The sequence below is a fragment of the Bos mutus genome, chromosome 1, assembly GCF_027580195.1.
Source record: "Bos mutus isolate GX-2022 chromosome 1, NWIPB_WYAK_1.1, whole genome shotgun sequence".
NCBI classification, from domain to species: domain Eukaryota; kingdom Metazoa; phylum Chordata; class Mammalia; order Artiodactyla; family Bovidae; genus Bos; species Bos mutus.
This window is the reverse complement of record NC_091617.1, coordinates 64,103,824-64,119,474: the sequence shown is the minus strand read 5'-3', so window position 1 is coordinate 64,119,474 and position 15,651 is coordinate 64,103,824. Positions and strand designations below refer to the sequence as shown.

The 15,651-nt window shown below is 38.8% G+C and overlaps 1 protein-coding gene across 1 annotated transcript in view; it reads left to right on the top strand.

The window, feature by feature from the left end:
- Window positions 1-15,651, top strand: part of GPR156 (G protein-coupled receptor 156) — a 108,703-nt gene that overhangs the window by 19,758 nt on the left and 73,294 nt on the right. Inside the window, exons 2-3 of the mRNA XM_070369951.1 lie at window positions 8,043-8,495; window positions 8,705-8,841. Coding sequence (XP_070226052.1) covers window positions 8,400-8,495; window positions 8,705-8,841 — 233 coding nt within the window. The 5' untranslated portion in view covers window positions 8,043-8,399. The remainder of the gene's footprint in view (window positions 1-8,042; window positions 8,496-8,704; window positions 8,842-15,651) is intronic.

The following is a 15,651-nucleotide window of genomic DNA, read 5'->3' as shown; positions in this document are numbered from 1 at the left end:
GAAAATCTTAGTTTCCAGTGGCATGAACATAATTACTTATTTGCTTTACCTAGTAAATAGATGTGTCTATATGTGTATGTATGTATATGTATATATATAATGTATATGTATATATTTGCTTTACCTAGTAGATAGATGTGTCTATATGTATATGTATGTATATCCATCTCTATAAAATAGGAACAATATCCAATACCCACTTCATGTTGTTTAAGATTTCTTTGTGGTTATTTTTTGTCCTTTGATGTATAATCAAAATACTCTTATTTAAATTAATTCTGGGCTCCCCTGGTGGCTCAGATGGTAAAGAATCTGCCTGCAATGCAGGAGACCTATGTTCTATCCCTGGGTTGGGAAGATCTCCTGCAGGAGGAAATGGCTACCCACTACAGTATTCTTGACTGAAGAAGAGGAGCATGGCAGCAACAGTCCATGATGTCACAAAGAGTTGGACATGACTGAGTAACTTCACACTTTCAAATTAACTCTTCTTTATGTGGTTATATCATCAACTTGTTGATAGGTTGATTTGTTTCAGTTTGTTTCCTAAGTTTAGACATCAATTTTCTTTTTTTAATTTTGTTTTTAAACTAAGTAAACTATTTATATGGTTTCAGAGTCAAAACTATAAATATTAAGAGATCTGTTTTGCCTCTCTGTCTTCTCCTTGTTGTTCTTTTCCTTCTCTTATAGGTAATGCTGGTAATGCTTTTATTTTTTCCATTGTTTCTTTTGGAAAATGAGCCAATGACCTAAATGAGTTTCATCCCTTTTCTTACATAAAAAGCAGCATACTATATACATTTTGTTGCATCTTCCTTTTTTTAAACAATGTGATTTGGAAATCATAGTATATAGAAATTTACTCATTCTTTTTAAAGAATTGAGCTATTATTCATTTTTATAAACCAAGTATTATTTGTAGAAAAGCAGTAGGATGATTTTCTCAGGCGAGGGGGTACTAGAATGAGACAGGTAGATTGGAATGAATATGCCAAGGTATTAATGTGTAATTTTGGATGCTTATTATTTTCTTCCATGTACTTTTCTGAGTTTCAAAACTATCAATTAAAGAATAAGTTTAAATACAACTTCACACCAGAGCAACAAAGGAAAATACTCAGGAATCACTGAGCTATAAACATTTAATGGAATTAGATCAAAGAGGGAAGGTTTAGGTGAGTATGTACATGGGAAACTTCTATAGGTGGTCGTTGTTGTTTTTGTTGAGTCGCTAAGTCATGTGTGAGTCTTTGCAACCCCATGGATTGCAGCATGCCATGCTTGCCTGACCTTTACTGTTTCCCAGAGTTTGCTCAAAAACTCCTGTCCATTGAGTTGGTGATGCCGTCCAACCATCTCATTCACTGTTGTCCCCTTCTCCTCCTGCCCTCAATCTTTCCCAGCATTAGGGTCTTTTTCAATGAGTCATCTCTTTGCATCAGGTTGCCAAAGTACTGGAGCTTCAAGTCAGCATCAGTCCTTCCAATGAATGTTTACAGTTGAATTCTTTTAGAATTGACTGCTTTGATCTCCTTGCAGTCCAAGGGACTCTCAAGAGTCTTCTCCAACACCACATTTCAAAAGCATCAATTGTTTGGTGCTCAGCCTTCTATATGGTTTGGCTCTCACATCTGTACATGACTACTGGAAAAGCCATAGTTTTGACTAGATAGACCTTTGTTAGCAAAGTGATGTCTCTGCTTTTTTAATCTGCTGTCTAGGTTTATCATAGCTTTCCTTTCAAGGAATCATAGGCTGGAATCAAGATTATGGAAAGAAATATTAACACCCCCAGTTATGCAGATGATACCACTCTAATGGCAGAAAGAGGAGAGTGAAAAATCTGGCTTAAAATGCAACATTCAAAAAAAAAAAAAAAAAAGATGATAGAGATGGGCCTAAACAGAGAGCTCTCAGTACTCTACTCTCAGAGAGCTCTACAGTTACCTAAAATATGAGAAATTGCAGAAGAGAATGGAAGATGCCTATCCTCCCCAAATTTAGTTGCCTAACTGATCATTATTGGATGACTCTGCATAGAGCCATTCTTTTATCCTCAAAACCACTCATTCCCTGCAATAACAAGAGGGAGGTTAGCATGGAAAGCTCTCATAATTTTCACAATAGAATTAGACTTTAATTTTTTTAGGTTTATGTAGCCAAACCTGATATTCTCATTTAAAATGGTGTAACTCTTCCTCTGGCATTCCCAAACACTCTTGCCCAGGTCTGCCTTTTCCTCCATTGTCCTTAATATCTTCTAAATTCTATGTATGTATGTATTATGTCCACTGATTACTGTTTGATTCCCCTATTGTAATATAAATTCTTTAAAGGTAGGGATCTTTTTTTTTGTTCACCAGTGTATTCAGGAGCCTAGAATGGTGCCAGTCATGTTGTTAGTACTCTTAAAAGATTTATTAAGTGAATGGATATTGGAAGCAGTGGAGTTTTGGAGGAAAAGGGAATGTGTAACCATGAAGTTCAGCACTTATGTATTCATCATCCCCTTATCAGAGAAAGCAATGGCACCCCACTCTGGTACTCTTGCCTGGAAAATCCCAGGGATGGAGGAGCCTGGTGGGCTGCGGTCCATGGGATCGCTAAGAGTCAGACATGACTGAGCGACTTCACTTTCACTTTTCACTTTCATGCATTGGAGAAGGAAATGGCAACCCACTCCAGTGTTCTTGCCTGGAGAATCCCAGGGACGGGGGAGCCTTGTGGGCTGCCGTCTATGGGGTTGCACAGAGTCCGACACGACTGAAGTGACTTAGCAGTAGCAGTAGCAGTATAGGTGATTGATAATGAATGTAAAGAATTTGGTATGTGTGTGTTTTTCTAATAGGCACATCTTTATTAGCATAACTTAAAAAATTAAGAAACACAATTCTTTTTTATTTGCCCATACACTCACCATTTCCAGCACCCTTTATTCCAGATTTGCATGTGGTATCATTTTCCTTCGGCCTGAAGGACTTCCTGTAACATTTCTTGTAGTGCATGTCACTCAGACTTTCTTTTTCTGAAAATGTCTTTATTTTACCTTGATTTCCTGAAGACATTTTCACTGGGTATTGTATTCTGGATTGACTTTTGTCATTCCACTCTTTTCTGGTTTACATAATTTCAAATTAGAAATCTGTTGTAAGCATTACTGTTGTTCCTCTATACAAAATCTGTCTGAATCAGAGATTTTTATCTTTATCATTGGTTTTCAGTAATTTCATTGTAATGTGTCTTGGGGTATGTGTGTTTGGGTGTTTCAGTGTTTCTTCTGCCTGAGTTTGGTTGAGCTTCTTGAATCTGTAGGTTTACCCTTTTCATTAAATGTTTAAAAAGTATGGTCATTATTGCTTTCAAATATTTCCCCTCTTTTTTTCCCAGAGCTCCAATTACATGTATGTTATACCACTTTCTATTGTTCAGTATGTCACTGAGGCTACCTCCATATTTATCAATTATATACCTCATTTTGGATAATTTCTTTTGTTTTTAAGCTAAGCAGTGTTTTATTTTTGCAGTGTCTAATCTACTATATTTTCTATTTTACAATTGTGTTTTAATCTCTAGAATCCTATTTGGCTATTTTTTATATTCTCCATTTCTCTTTTCATTTTGTTTATGTTGTGTTCTATGTCTTTGAGCATATTTATAATAGTTGCTTTAAGGTCCTTGTGTGCCAATTATATAATTTCTATTATTCCTGTATGTTTTTATTAAACTTTTTAAAATGTATTGTTATAGGTCTTTTTTCCTTTTTCTTCTTTGCATGCCTGGTAATTTTTTACTGATGATGGACATTTTGAGTTTTATGCTATTGAGTGCTGGATCTTGTTGTAGTCCTTTAATGAGCATTGGGTTTTGTTCTAGATTGCAGTTAAGTTTTTTGTAGATAAATTTGATCCTTTTTAAGACTTACTTTTAAACATTATGAGGGAAGGTCTAGAGTAGTTTCTAGTCTAGGGTTTATTTGTTCCATTTTTTTCCTGAGAATTTTATCTAATATCCTGTGTATCATGAGATCTGTCCACTCTGGTTGGTGGGAACACAAAGTATTTTCAACCATGTGTGAACTCCAGGAATTGTTCAGCTATTGTCTATCAGTGGTTATTTCTTTCACTTCAGATAGTTTCCTCTCACTAGATCAATACTCAGAAAAAGACTGAGAGGGTCCCCAGCAGATTTCCAAAGCACTCTCTTTCTTGGTATCTCCCTCTTCTTTGTTACTCGGCCTCACAAGTTTGTTTGCCTTGATGTCCATAACTCCAGTCTATTCTCCTTACCTTAGCAAGACTTCTAGGCTCTCTTTGAGTTTCCCTTCTTGTACCCTGGCCTGGAAACTTCCTTCAGGCAGTAACTTGGGGTCAGTTATAGTCATTGGGATAATGTTTATTTATATTTCGTTTTCTGTCAGTCAATTGTAGGTTCACCTCATTTGTTTTCCAAAGTCCTGTGAAATTTGTTATCCAGTATCTGAAAAGAGCTTTTCGGATATTTTGTCTGGTTTTTGAGTTGGTTATAGCAGGAAGGCAATTCCAATAGCAGTTAATGCTTCATGAACAGAAGCAGAAGTTCTACCAACTGCAAAACAACTTTTTAAAGGACAATAATTGTAGGACTAGTTTTTCAATAGCCAGAAATAATGTGTAAAAGGATAGGGCAGATTTTTGTGGAAAGATATGGGGACTGTTGTGGAGAAGGAAATGGCAACCCACTTCAGTATTCCTGCCTGGAGAATCCCATGGACAGAGGAGCCTGGTGGGCTACAGTCCATGGGGTCTCAAAGAGTTGGGGATGTCTGAGTGACTAATACACACACATGTGGGAGCGGTTGAGCGTTGTAAACCTATAAAGCACTGTCTTGCTCTTGGGAGCAGCATAGCTGATACAGTGTCTTTTTTCCTAATGACTGGGCAGGATTCTACATTCTGTCAAGTAAATTGAAAGTCCTGCCATGGTCTTGGATCTGCTACTGTCTGTGAACGAGACAGTTTACCTCTATAGACTTAGTGGGAGAGGCAAGGAAGGGGGTTGTTCTTGGAGGAGCCTGGCACACTTTTCTCTTTGTGCCTTGGATTCTTTATCTGTTTTATGGTCAGATGCCTTACTGTTATCCCCTCTGACATACCACTTCCCACCCACTTTCCCAATCACTCAATACGTTTTTGAAATCATTCAACTCTCTTCTTTCAGTGACTAAGCCATTCACTGTTTCACCAGCTCCTCATGTGTGAATCTTTGTGAATGTGTGCTAATATTGAAGTTGAAAGCCTGCCCCATGGTGGAGCCTAGTATCATGGTTTATAAAGCTCCGACACTGGGTAGCCATTGATTGTAGGGGGGCCCAGCACTCAAATTTCCATACCATTGTGTTAGTCTGTCCACAAGTGACCTTTAGAATGTACTCAGAAATCTGTTCAAATGGACAATTCCATCATGTTCACAAAATCTCCCAAGAATGATTTGGGCTTAAGGTTGTTATTCCTTCTGAGATCCACAGTGTTGACCATGGTTTCTCTACCTTAGCATTATTGACATTTGAGAATAGATTAGTCTTTGTTATTTGGACCATTCTGTGAATTGTAGGATATTTAGCAGCCTCCTTGGCTTCCACCCTCCTCTGTTTTGACAACCACATCTGCCAGATGTCCTCTGAAGGTACAAAATTGCCCTAGTTGAGAGTCACTGGTATACACATGCTGTTGTGCGCCACACTCCAGAGAACCCATAGATATGAGACTCTAGAAACTAAACATGAAGAAACTTAATAGGACATTGGTGTCCTCTTGGGTGAGCTCAGTCCAGGTTGTCTGCCCCATCCAGGGTGTATACCAGAAGGACACTGACCTTGCAACGTAAACACCAGATTTGAGTCCTATCTCTGCAGATTTGGAGCAAGTTTCTCCACTTTTCTGCTCTTAAGTTTCCTTTTGTGAAAATGAGGAATGGTCTTGTTTACTTCACATGACACAGTTGCAAGAGCAAAATGAGGTTTTATGTATAAACACACGTCTATATGATATAAGGATACACAAACAAGGACTTAATAATGTTAAGGTTATTAACATTATAACCTTATTATAACATAATAATGTTAAGGTTCAAATATAAGTGTACTTATTTGCAAGTATGATTAAAAGGGTGATATAGGAAAAATGTCTCTTTTAATCCATCATGCAGTATAGTCTTTCCTGTGGTTTCTAATATTGCTCTATGCTAGAAGACATAGTAGGGGATGTCTAGCTTTTAAGAAAAAGAAAAAAAATGTCTTTTCAATTAAAAGACAATTAAATTTTAATTAATTAAAATTAAAATTTCAGGTTAAAATTTCAACTAAATTAAGATGCAAATAGTCATGTTTTTGGAGAAGGAAATGGCAACCCACTCCAGTGTTCTTGCCTGGAGAATCCCAGGGACGGGGGATCCTAGTGGGTTGCCATCTATGGGGTCACACAGAGTCAGACACGACTGAGGCGACTTAGCAGCAGCAGTCATGTTTTTATATATACTTCTTAATTTTCCATTCAGTAATCTGACCAGTCTGCACAAGAATTTAAATGTCTTGACAGGAGGTAGTGGCTTTTAGTTCTCTTGGGATTTCATTGTAATGAGCCTGGTAAATAATTCAGGAATATATGAGAGGCCAATATATGGGCAGCACCTGGTGCTATATTGTTCATGTCTAAGTATGCAGAATCCAAAGATGGCATTCTACACCTGTCACTATTATTCTGTCTTAAACACAAGTCCTATATTCAGTGGCTATTGAAATAATTGATATTTTTTCCTCTTCCAATTTTCCTCCATAGTGAAAGAAAAATGTGCTAAGCTGTCCCAGAAACACAAACCAGAAGTGGCATCCTCTTTAAAATTCCCACTGATAAAATTTCAAATCTGTTTTTCTTAAGAGATAGGTGCTTTAAAGAATTGGGGACATGTCTGCCTTTTCTGCTGGGATTAATTTGAGCCTCTCTGCATTTCTACTTTTGTTCTGCAAGGTAGAGCTTGTTTTTAGATCACAGTGTTCAAATTGTAGTCATCTTCTGAGAAAAGATGGGTACTCGCTCACTCTGTGGGAATTTTTAGAACCCTCAGTTTCTCTCCCTACTATCTGAGTAGCCTTTCTAGTAGTCTGACAGTTTTAAAAACAAATGAGTAAAAAACTCGATAAAGAGTTTGCGTATCCTTCTGAGATTTCATCTGACTAGACAGAATGCTCCTCCATTCGCTGAGTGAATAGATCATCACAGGACCAACCAACAGACAATGTGTATAGACACTATGGGGCAGCTGAGCCCACTGTCAGCCAGGACCAGACAGAGCTTAATCCCTGAGGTGCATAGAAAGATCTTGGAAGGCCAGGGGGCGTTCCTAGTAGGGAAAAAAAGAAAGATGTGCTCACCTATGTAAACTAAAATTTTTGTGGTGCTGGGCCATGAAAGGATCTGAAGAGGGACTGTAGAGCTTTATATCTATAAATTGTTAGATGTGCTTTATCTTTTTTTTAAAAGTATTGTTTATTAAAGAGGTTTTGATATATATTTATTTAAATATATACTGTATTTTAAACTTTTGTTGTATATAAGGATGTATTATGTATAATTATGGAAAATAAAAATATGCTTCCCTGGTGGCTCAGACGGTGAAGAAACTGTCTGCAATGCAGGAGACCCAGGTTCAATCCCTGGATCAGGAAGATTCCCTGGAGAAGGGGATGGCCACCCACTCCAGTATTCTTGCCTGGGAAATGCCATGGACAGAGGAGCCTGGTAGGCTACAGTCCATGGGGTTGCAGAGTCAGACACAGCTGAGTGACTTTCACTCGCTCGCTTGCCTAAACCTTTGTTATATATAAGAATGTATTATACATAACTATATCTAATAAAAATATAGCTATTATAGTTAAATGTATAAAATATTTTAAAACCTCTGTAATAATCCATTTACATATATGTATGTGTTTATTTGAGTAAATTATATGTATGTAAATAAAACATTTATTTATTAACAGGTTTAATTGCTTTCCTCTCCTTCAGGACCTGTGTGAGAGTACTTGGAGCAGTGACTGCCATCTGGTGGCAAGCTAGAATCATCGCTTTGTGTGACCTAATGGTTACTAAGATGTCCACTCTTCACTCATGTGGTCTGCACTGGCAGCAAGGGACCAGGAGAGCCTGGAAGGTGTCTGATGTAGGAGCCTAGTGAAATAACTCTGTGCTTCCACCTGAATGGATTGTTCATCCCAGATTCTGAGCCAGGATCCAGCTCCAAAATGGCGCCTCTGAAGGAAAGATCTGAGTTGCTGTTGTGTTTTAGTCAAAGATCTGCTGGTTACCTACCAGTGGGTAACCAAGACTGTGAATAGGCACATACCAAGAGGGGCATATGATGACATGGAGCCTGAAATAAACTGCTCTGAATTGTGTGACGGTTTTTCTGGTCAGGAGCTGGAACGTAGACCCCTTCATGATCTCTGCAGAACTACAATTGTAAGTGAGCAGCCATGGGGTGTCAGGGCTGCTGCTTAGATATACATGTTGTTGTTGTTATTGTTGTTAATGATAGTGGTGGTGGAGGGGGGAGGGGTAGATGTTTATGCAGGACACCTGTGTCCCAACTCTGGAGGTAATGGGGGCAGTTCATGTTTGACCTATAGAAGAGCTTCATTTCTAACAGCTTCTCTTCATTCTGTTCTCAGACCTCTTCCCACCACAGCAGTAAGACCATTTCTTCATTGTCTCCTGCCCTTTTGGGTATTGTTTGGACTTTCCTAAGCTGTGGACTTCTCCTCATAGCCTTCTTTCTTGGCTTCACAATTCGCTGCAGGAAGAACAGGTAAGCAGCATGCCTAGTTTCTCATCTTTCATCACCTGAAACATAAAACCCAGAGTGTTGGTGTCATTTTGGCACCATGAACTGCTGGCTGGTGTCAGAAAAGCTTGTGTCCTACTGCAGCATTAAGCTATGTGAGACACTCCCCCTGACGGAGGCCTGGCTTTGCAGTACAGATCCATCTTGAGAAGGTGAAAGATCTTCCCAGTATTGTGCTAACTACAATATCAAAACAGCGAATGAAAAGTTTCTCTTCATGAAGGAAGGTGAGATCCTTCTGAGAAGATGTATTTGTATTAAAAACAGAGATCATGTAGAGAAATATTCCAAAACAACATTAAAGTTTATGGCAGCAGAATTGGAACCAGTCTGGGTAAGCTAAGATTCTGCAAAAATAGTGAAGCCCTGCTCCTGGCTATTCTGCTAGACAATTGTGACTAATTGGAAAGTCACCGGTTCATCCGGGTAAGTGTGTATGGCACCCACGACTGACAAAAGGGACTTGAAGAGTCTTTCCTTCACTGCCATCCAGTCATTCCCTCAGGACCTACCCCATCTCTCCCGTTCTGCGCCGTCATTCTGCTCCAGCTGTCCCAGGCTGCCTCCCGAGAAGCCTTGCTCCAGCCCTCTCTTCCTGGCCCATAGGCCATTTCTGGTTGGATCCTGTTGTCAGATTTCAGCAACTCCCTCGGAGATGCCAAACTCATCTGGCTCCATATCAGCCTGATATTTTGTGGTAATCAGTGTGTTCTGCTCTATTGCCTGGGCTTGGCACTCAGATGAGGGTCATTTAGTTGGATTTGTCTATAGGTGTTTGGGGCGCCTCTGGCTATCTGAGGCATGGAGGATATGAAACTGTTAGGCAGAAGTGGCTTGATCTGCTGGGTCAACCTCAGCATGGCCATGAGGCATGGCACTCAGCCCTGGGGGTACCCCTGAAGCTTCCCCAGCCACTTTTCACTCTATTCCTTAGATACACTAAGCCTGCTCTCATCTTAAGACCTTTGACTTACTGTCCCTTTACTGTTCCCACTGCCTGAGAGTCTTCTCCAGATCTTCCCATGACTAGTCCTTCTCATCTGATAGATGGCTCAAAAGTCATCTCTTCAGAGAAGATTTCCCTGATCATCCTATCTAAGGTTACCTCTTTACAGAATGGCCACCCAGCCTCTACACCTCATGCCATATCCTATCACTCATTTATTTTCTTCACAGCAAGTCTCAGTCTCTGACATTACCATATTTGTCGATTTACCTGTTTATTGTCTGTATCACCCACCAGAATGTAAAGCCCACGAACACAGGAACCTTCTCTGTCATGTTCACCACTGTCTCCAGTACTTAGAACAGACAGGAACATAATAAATGCTCAGTATATATGCTTTTGCTTCCCTGATGGCTCAGTGGTTAAGAATCTGTCTGCCAGTACAGGAGACATGGGTTCAATCCTTGAGTTGAGAAGATCACCTGAAGAAGGAAATGGCAAACCACTCCAGTTTTCTTGCCTGGGAGATTCCACGGACAGAGGAAACTAGCAGCATATAACCCATGGGGTTGCAAAAGAGTCAGACACAACTGAGAGACTAAACAACAAAATATGCTTTCAGTCATCCTGGAAGGAAGGAGATTTAAATCCCAGCAGTGTCTGCTGCCAAGAAAATGACTAGGAAAATCACACATTTCAAGGTTAGAAAACTATGGAGTATCCTGTTTTCAGCTGCAACATATTTCTGTAATGCAAATTAGTGCCCAGTTGGCAAATAAGAAAATAACATCATTGGTTCATATATAATTTTTTCCCCCAGCAAATCAATAGTTTAAAGAATTGAGTGCTAATTTTTCTTAAGTTAAAGAAGGAAGCCTTAAGTTAAGAATATTGTGGCAGTGCAAGAAGTGGCTGGTTTAATGACTTGAAGAACTGGTATTCTACCTTACAATGTGACCCTATCTGATGAAGTTGTGGGAGCAGATGAAGACATGGAAAAGACATTTCTCTTGATTTTAAAAACAATGTGCTGTTGAAGACAATATAGATTCAAATTAGATTTTGATGACAGTGTTATCTATTGGAGGTATATGCCCTTAAGGACCTATCTCTTGCAGATTTAAGGCTATAAAAATCAACTGTGATCCTGGGTACAAGTGGTAGTGGACATCTACTGAGTACTAACATTTTAATTGAGATTATTATTATTTTATTAGTATTCTGGTTACAAAGTTAAATGTGTTTCAAATGTTATGGTCCCATACTATTTTCCCCATAACCCATTATTTTTATACACAGTTTTGTGGAATGCAAGGTTTTTTTAGAAGCGTTTATATGTCCTGTCAAAATAGGAACACTTATAAACAGTGTTATGCTAGAAGCACCTATATTTCTTTCATTCTGTTGAAGGTTTTGTTGCCTGTCCTGCCTGCAGCAGGCGCATGACTTGGCATAAAGAGACACTGTGAATAAAAACACATTTCACAATTAAGTAGCTTACAAGGTCAGACAGGGAAAGATAAAATAACCCAGTTTCAAGAGCGCTTTCTTAAACAGCAAAATTTGTTCAGAGGTGCAGCATCACAGTTAGATGTCTCATTTCATTCCATTTCTGTGGTCTCTAAATTTCTGCCTGTGATTCTGTGTGTGACAGAGTAAGAAAAACATTTTAATAAAATAAAAATAGTTTAGTAATGTTCAAATTCTGTCACTGATATTGCATTTTTATAACATTTTTAAATGTAGTCTACAAGAGAAAATCAGTAAAGATATAGAAGACTTGAACAATCCCATCAACCAACTGGACCTAATTGACATTTGTATAATCCTACACCCAAAAGCAGCAGAATACACATTCTTTTCAAGTATGCATGGAACATTTACCAAGATAAATCATCTTCTGGGCCATAGAAAAGGTCTTATTAAATTTAAAAAGATTCAAACCATAAAGAGTGTGTTCTTTGACCCACAATGGAATTAAACTAGAAATCCATAACAGAGAAATCTCTGGAATATTCTGAAATATTTGGAAACTAAATGTTGTTTAAACGCTAAGTCATGTCCAACTGTTTTGTTAGCACTTTAAAATGACCCATGATCAAAGACAAAATCAGAAAGGAAACTAGAAAGTATTTTCAACTGAATGAAAGTGAAAATACAACATGTCAAAATTTGTTGGATGCCATTAAAGTAATACTTTAGGGGAAATTAGAGCAGTAAACTCTATGTTATAAGAAGAAAGATCTATCTTAGAGAACAGAAAAAAAGGGTGAATAAGTCCCAAAATAAGCAGAGAAAAGGAATAATAAAGATTAGAGTGGACATTTATAAAAGAAAAAACAGAAACAAAACAAAACAGTGAAACCAAAAGCTCTTTATGAGGATCAATAAGATTGACCAACTTCCAGGTCAGGAAAAAAAGAAGATTAATTACCTAAGTAAGGAAGAGAGAGCTATCATCACTAAAGATTCTATATATATTAGAAGGATAATAAGTTACTGTCATGAACAACTATGGTAGGCAGACTCTAAAATGTTCTCTGATAAGGCCTACCTCCTAGTTGTCACACTCTTGTGAAATCCCTTCTCCTTGTGGGTGGGCTGGACTTGTTGATTTGCTTATTAATCACTTGGAATAAGGTTACAAAAAGGGTATGGGATCCCTTTCACTCTTTCTCTTACACTCTAAGGAAATACACCTTCCATTTTGTGAGCTGGCCTGTGGAGAGGCCTACATGGCCAGGAACTAATGTTTCTAGTCTGTAGTCAGCAAGGACTTGAGGATTACTAACAGGCATGTCAATGAGCTTGAAAATAGATCATCTGAGGTCTGCTAAGGACAATGTGAATAAGCTTGGAAGCAGATTTTCCCCTTGGAGGACTACAGCCATGGCTCACCAAGAGGTATACTTGTGAGAGACTCTGAGCCAGAGGCACCCCGCTAAACTGTGCCTGTATTGCAAAAATATTACCAGTTTTACAAAATTCTTCTAAGAAACTGAAAATAAAGGAGCATTTCCTAATTCATTCTAATGAAGAAAACATTACCCTGATATCTAAATCTAACAGACATTAGAAGAGAAAAATCATAGGCTAATGAACATAGATCCAAAATTCTAAACACAGTTGTAACAAATTGAGTACAGTTCAGTTCAGTTCAGTCGCTCAGTCCTGTCCTATTCTTTTCGACCCCATGGACTGCAGCACGCCAGGCTTCCCTGTCCATCACCAACTTGCAGAGCTTTCTCAGACTCATGTCCATCGAATCCGTGATGCCATCCAACCATCTCATCCTCTCATCCTCTCTTCCTCCTGCCTTCAGTCTCTCCCAGCATCAGGGTCTTTTCAAATGAGTTAGTTCTTCACATCAGGTGGCCAAAGTATTGGAGCTTCAGCTTTAGCATCAGTTCTTCCAATGAATATTCAGGACTGATTTCCTTTAGGATTGACTGGTTGGATCTCCTTCCAGTCCAAGGGACTCTCAAGAGTCTCCTCCAACACCACAGTTCAAAAGCATCAATTCTTTGGCTCAGCCTTCTATATGGTCCAACTCTCACATCCATACATGACTACAGGAAAAACCATAGCTTTGACTAGATGGACCTTTGTTGGTAAAGTAATGTCTCTGCTTTTTAATATGCTGTCTAGGTTTATCATAGCTTTTCTTCCAAGGAGCAAGCATCTTTTAATTTCATTGCTGCAGTCACTATCTGCAGTGATTTTGGAGCCCAAAAAAGTAAAGTCTGTCATTGTTTCCACTGTTTCCTATTCAATTTGCCATGAAGTGATAGGACCAGATACCATGATCTTAGTTTTCTGAATTGTTGAGCTTTAAGCCAACTTTTTCACTCTCTTCTTTCACTTTCATCAAGAGGCTCTTCAGTTCCTCTTCACTTTCTGCCATAAGGGTGGTGTCATCTGCATATATGAGGTTATTGATATTTCTCCTTGCAATCTTGATTCCAGCTTGTGCTTCATCCAGCCTGGCATTTCACATGATGTACTCTGCATATAAGTTAAATAAACAGGGTGACAATATGCAGCCTTGACATATTTTCCAATTTGGAAGCTATCCATTGTTCCATGTCTAACAGTTCTAACTGTTGCTTCTTGACCTGCATACAGATTTCTCAGGAGGCAGGTAAGGTGATCTGGTATTTCCATCTCTTTCAGAATTTTCCACAGTTTATTGTGATCCACACAGTCAAAGTCTTTGGCGTAATCAATAAAACAGAAGTAGATATTTTTCTGAAACAATTGCTTTTTTGATGATCCAATGGATGTTGGCAATTTGATCTCTGGTTCCTCTGCCTTTTCTAAATTCAGCTAGAGATCTCTCCAAGAAAATTAGAGATACCAAGGGAACATTTTATGCAAAGGTATGCACAATAAAGGACAGAAACGGTATGGACCTAAGAGAAGCAGAAGATATTAAGAAGAGGTGGCAAGAATACACAGAAGAACTGTACAAAAAAGATCTTCATGACCCAGATAACCATGATGGTATGCTCACCTAGAGTCAGACCTGGAATGCAAAGTCATGTGGGCCTTAGGAAGCATCACTACTAACAAAGCTAGTGGAGGTGATGGAATTCCAGTTGAAAGTGAAAGTCTCCCCATCATGTCCAACTCTTTAGAACCCCATGGACTATACATATAAGTCCATGGAATTCTCCAGGCCAGATTACTGGAGTGGGTAGTTATTCCTTTCTCCAGGGGCTCTACCCAACTCAGGGATCAAACTCAGGTCTCCCACATTGCAGGCAGATTCTTTACCAGCTGAGCCACCCGGTAAGTCAATTCCAGTTGCGCTATTTCAAATCCTAAAAGATGATGCTGTTAAAGTGCTGCACTCAATATGCCAGCAAATTTGGAAAACTCGGCGGTGGCCACAGGACTGGGAAAGGTCACATTTCATTCCAATCCCAAAGAAAGGAATGCCAAAGAATGTTCAGACTACCACACAGTTGCACTCATCTCACACGCTAGCAAAATAATGCTCAGAATTTTCCAAGCATGGCTTCAACAGTACCTGAACCAAGAATTCCAGATATTCAAGTTGGATTTAGAAAAGGCAATTTGATCTCTGTTTCCTCTGCCTAAATCGAGTACAACCAATATCAAAAGAATAATTCATCATGACAGTGAAGTTTATCCCAGGAATGCAAAATTGTTTTTTATATCCAAAGATAATATAATACACTATATTTACCAACTGAAAAAGAAAACCATATGATCATCTCAATAGACATAGAAAGAGTATTTGACAAGATTCAACATACATTCCTGATAAAGCCTCAACAATCTAAAATAGAAAAGGACACCCTCAACCTAATTAATGAATCTGTGAAAATCCAATAGCTAACACCATTTTTAATGGTAAAAGACTGAATGCTTGCCCATTGCAACCAGAAACAAGATGTCTGCTCTCATCACTTCTCTTCTACAGTGGAGTGTGAAAAGAAATAAAAGCCACCTAATTTAAAAAGGAGGGCTTCCCTGGTGATTCAGTGGTAAAGAACCCACCTGCCAATAAAGGAGACATGATTCGATCCCTGGGTTCAGAAGATCCCCTGGAGAAGGAAATGGCAACTCAGTCCAGTATTCTTGCCTGGGAAACCCCATGACAGAGGAGCCTGGTGGGTCCAAGGGATTGCAAAGAGTCATACAACACTGAGCATGCATGCATTCAGTGAGTTACTGAATCACTAACTGTTACAGAAAGATGGATATATACATCAATAGAGCAGATAGAATCCAGAAATAAACCTATGCATATATGGGAAACTGCTTTTCAGTAAAGGTGCAAAGACAATTCAGTGGAAAAG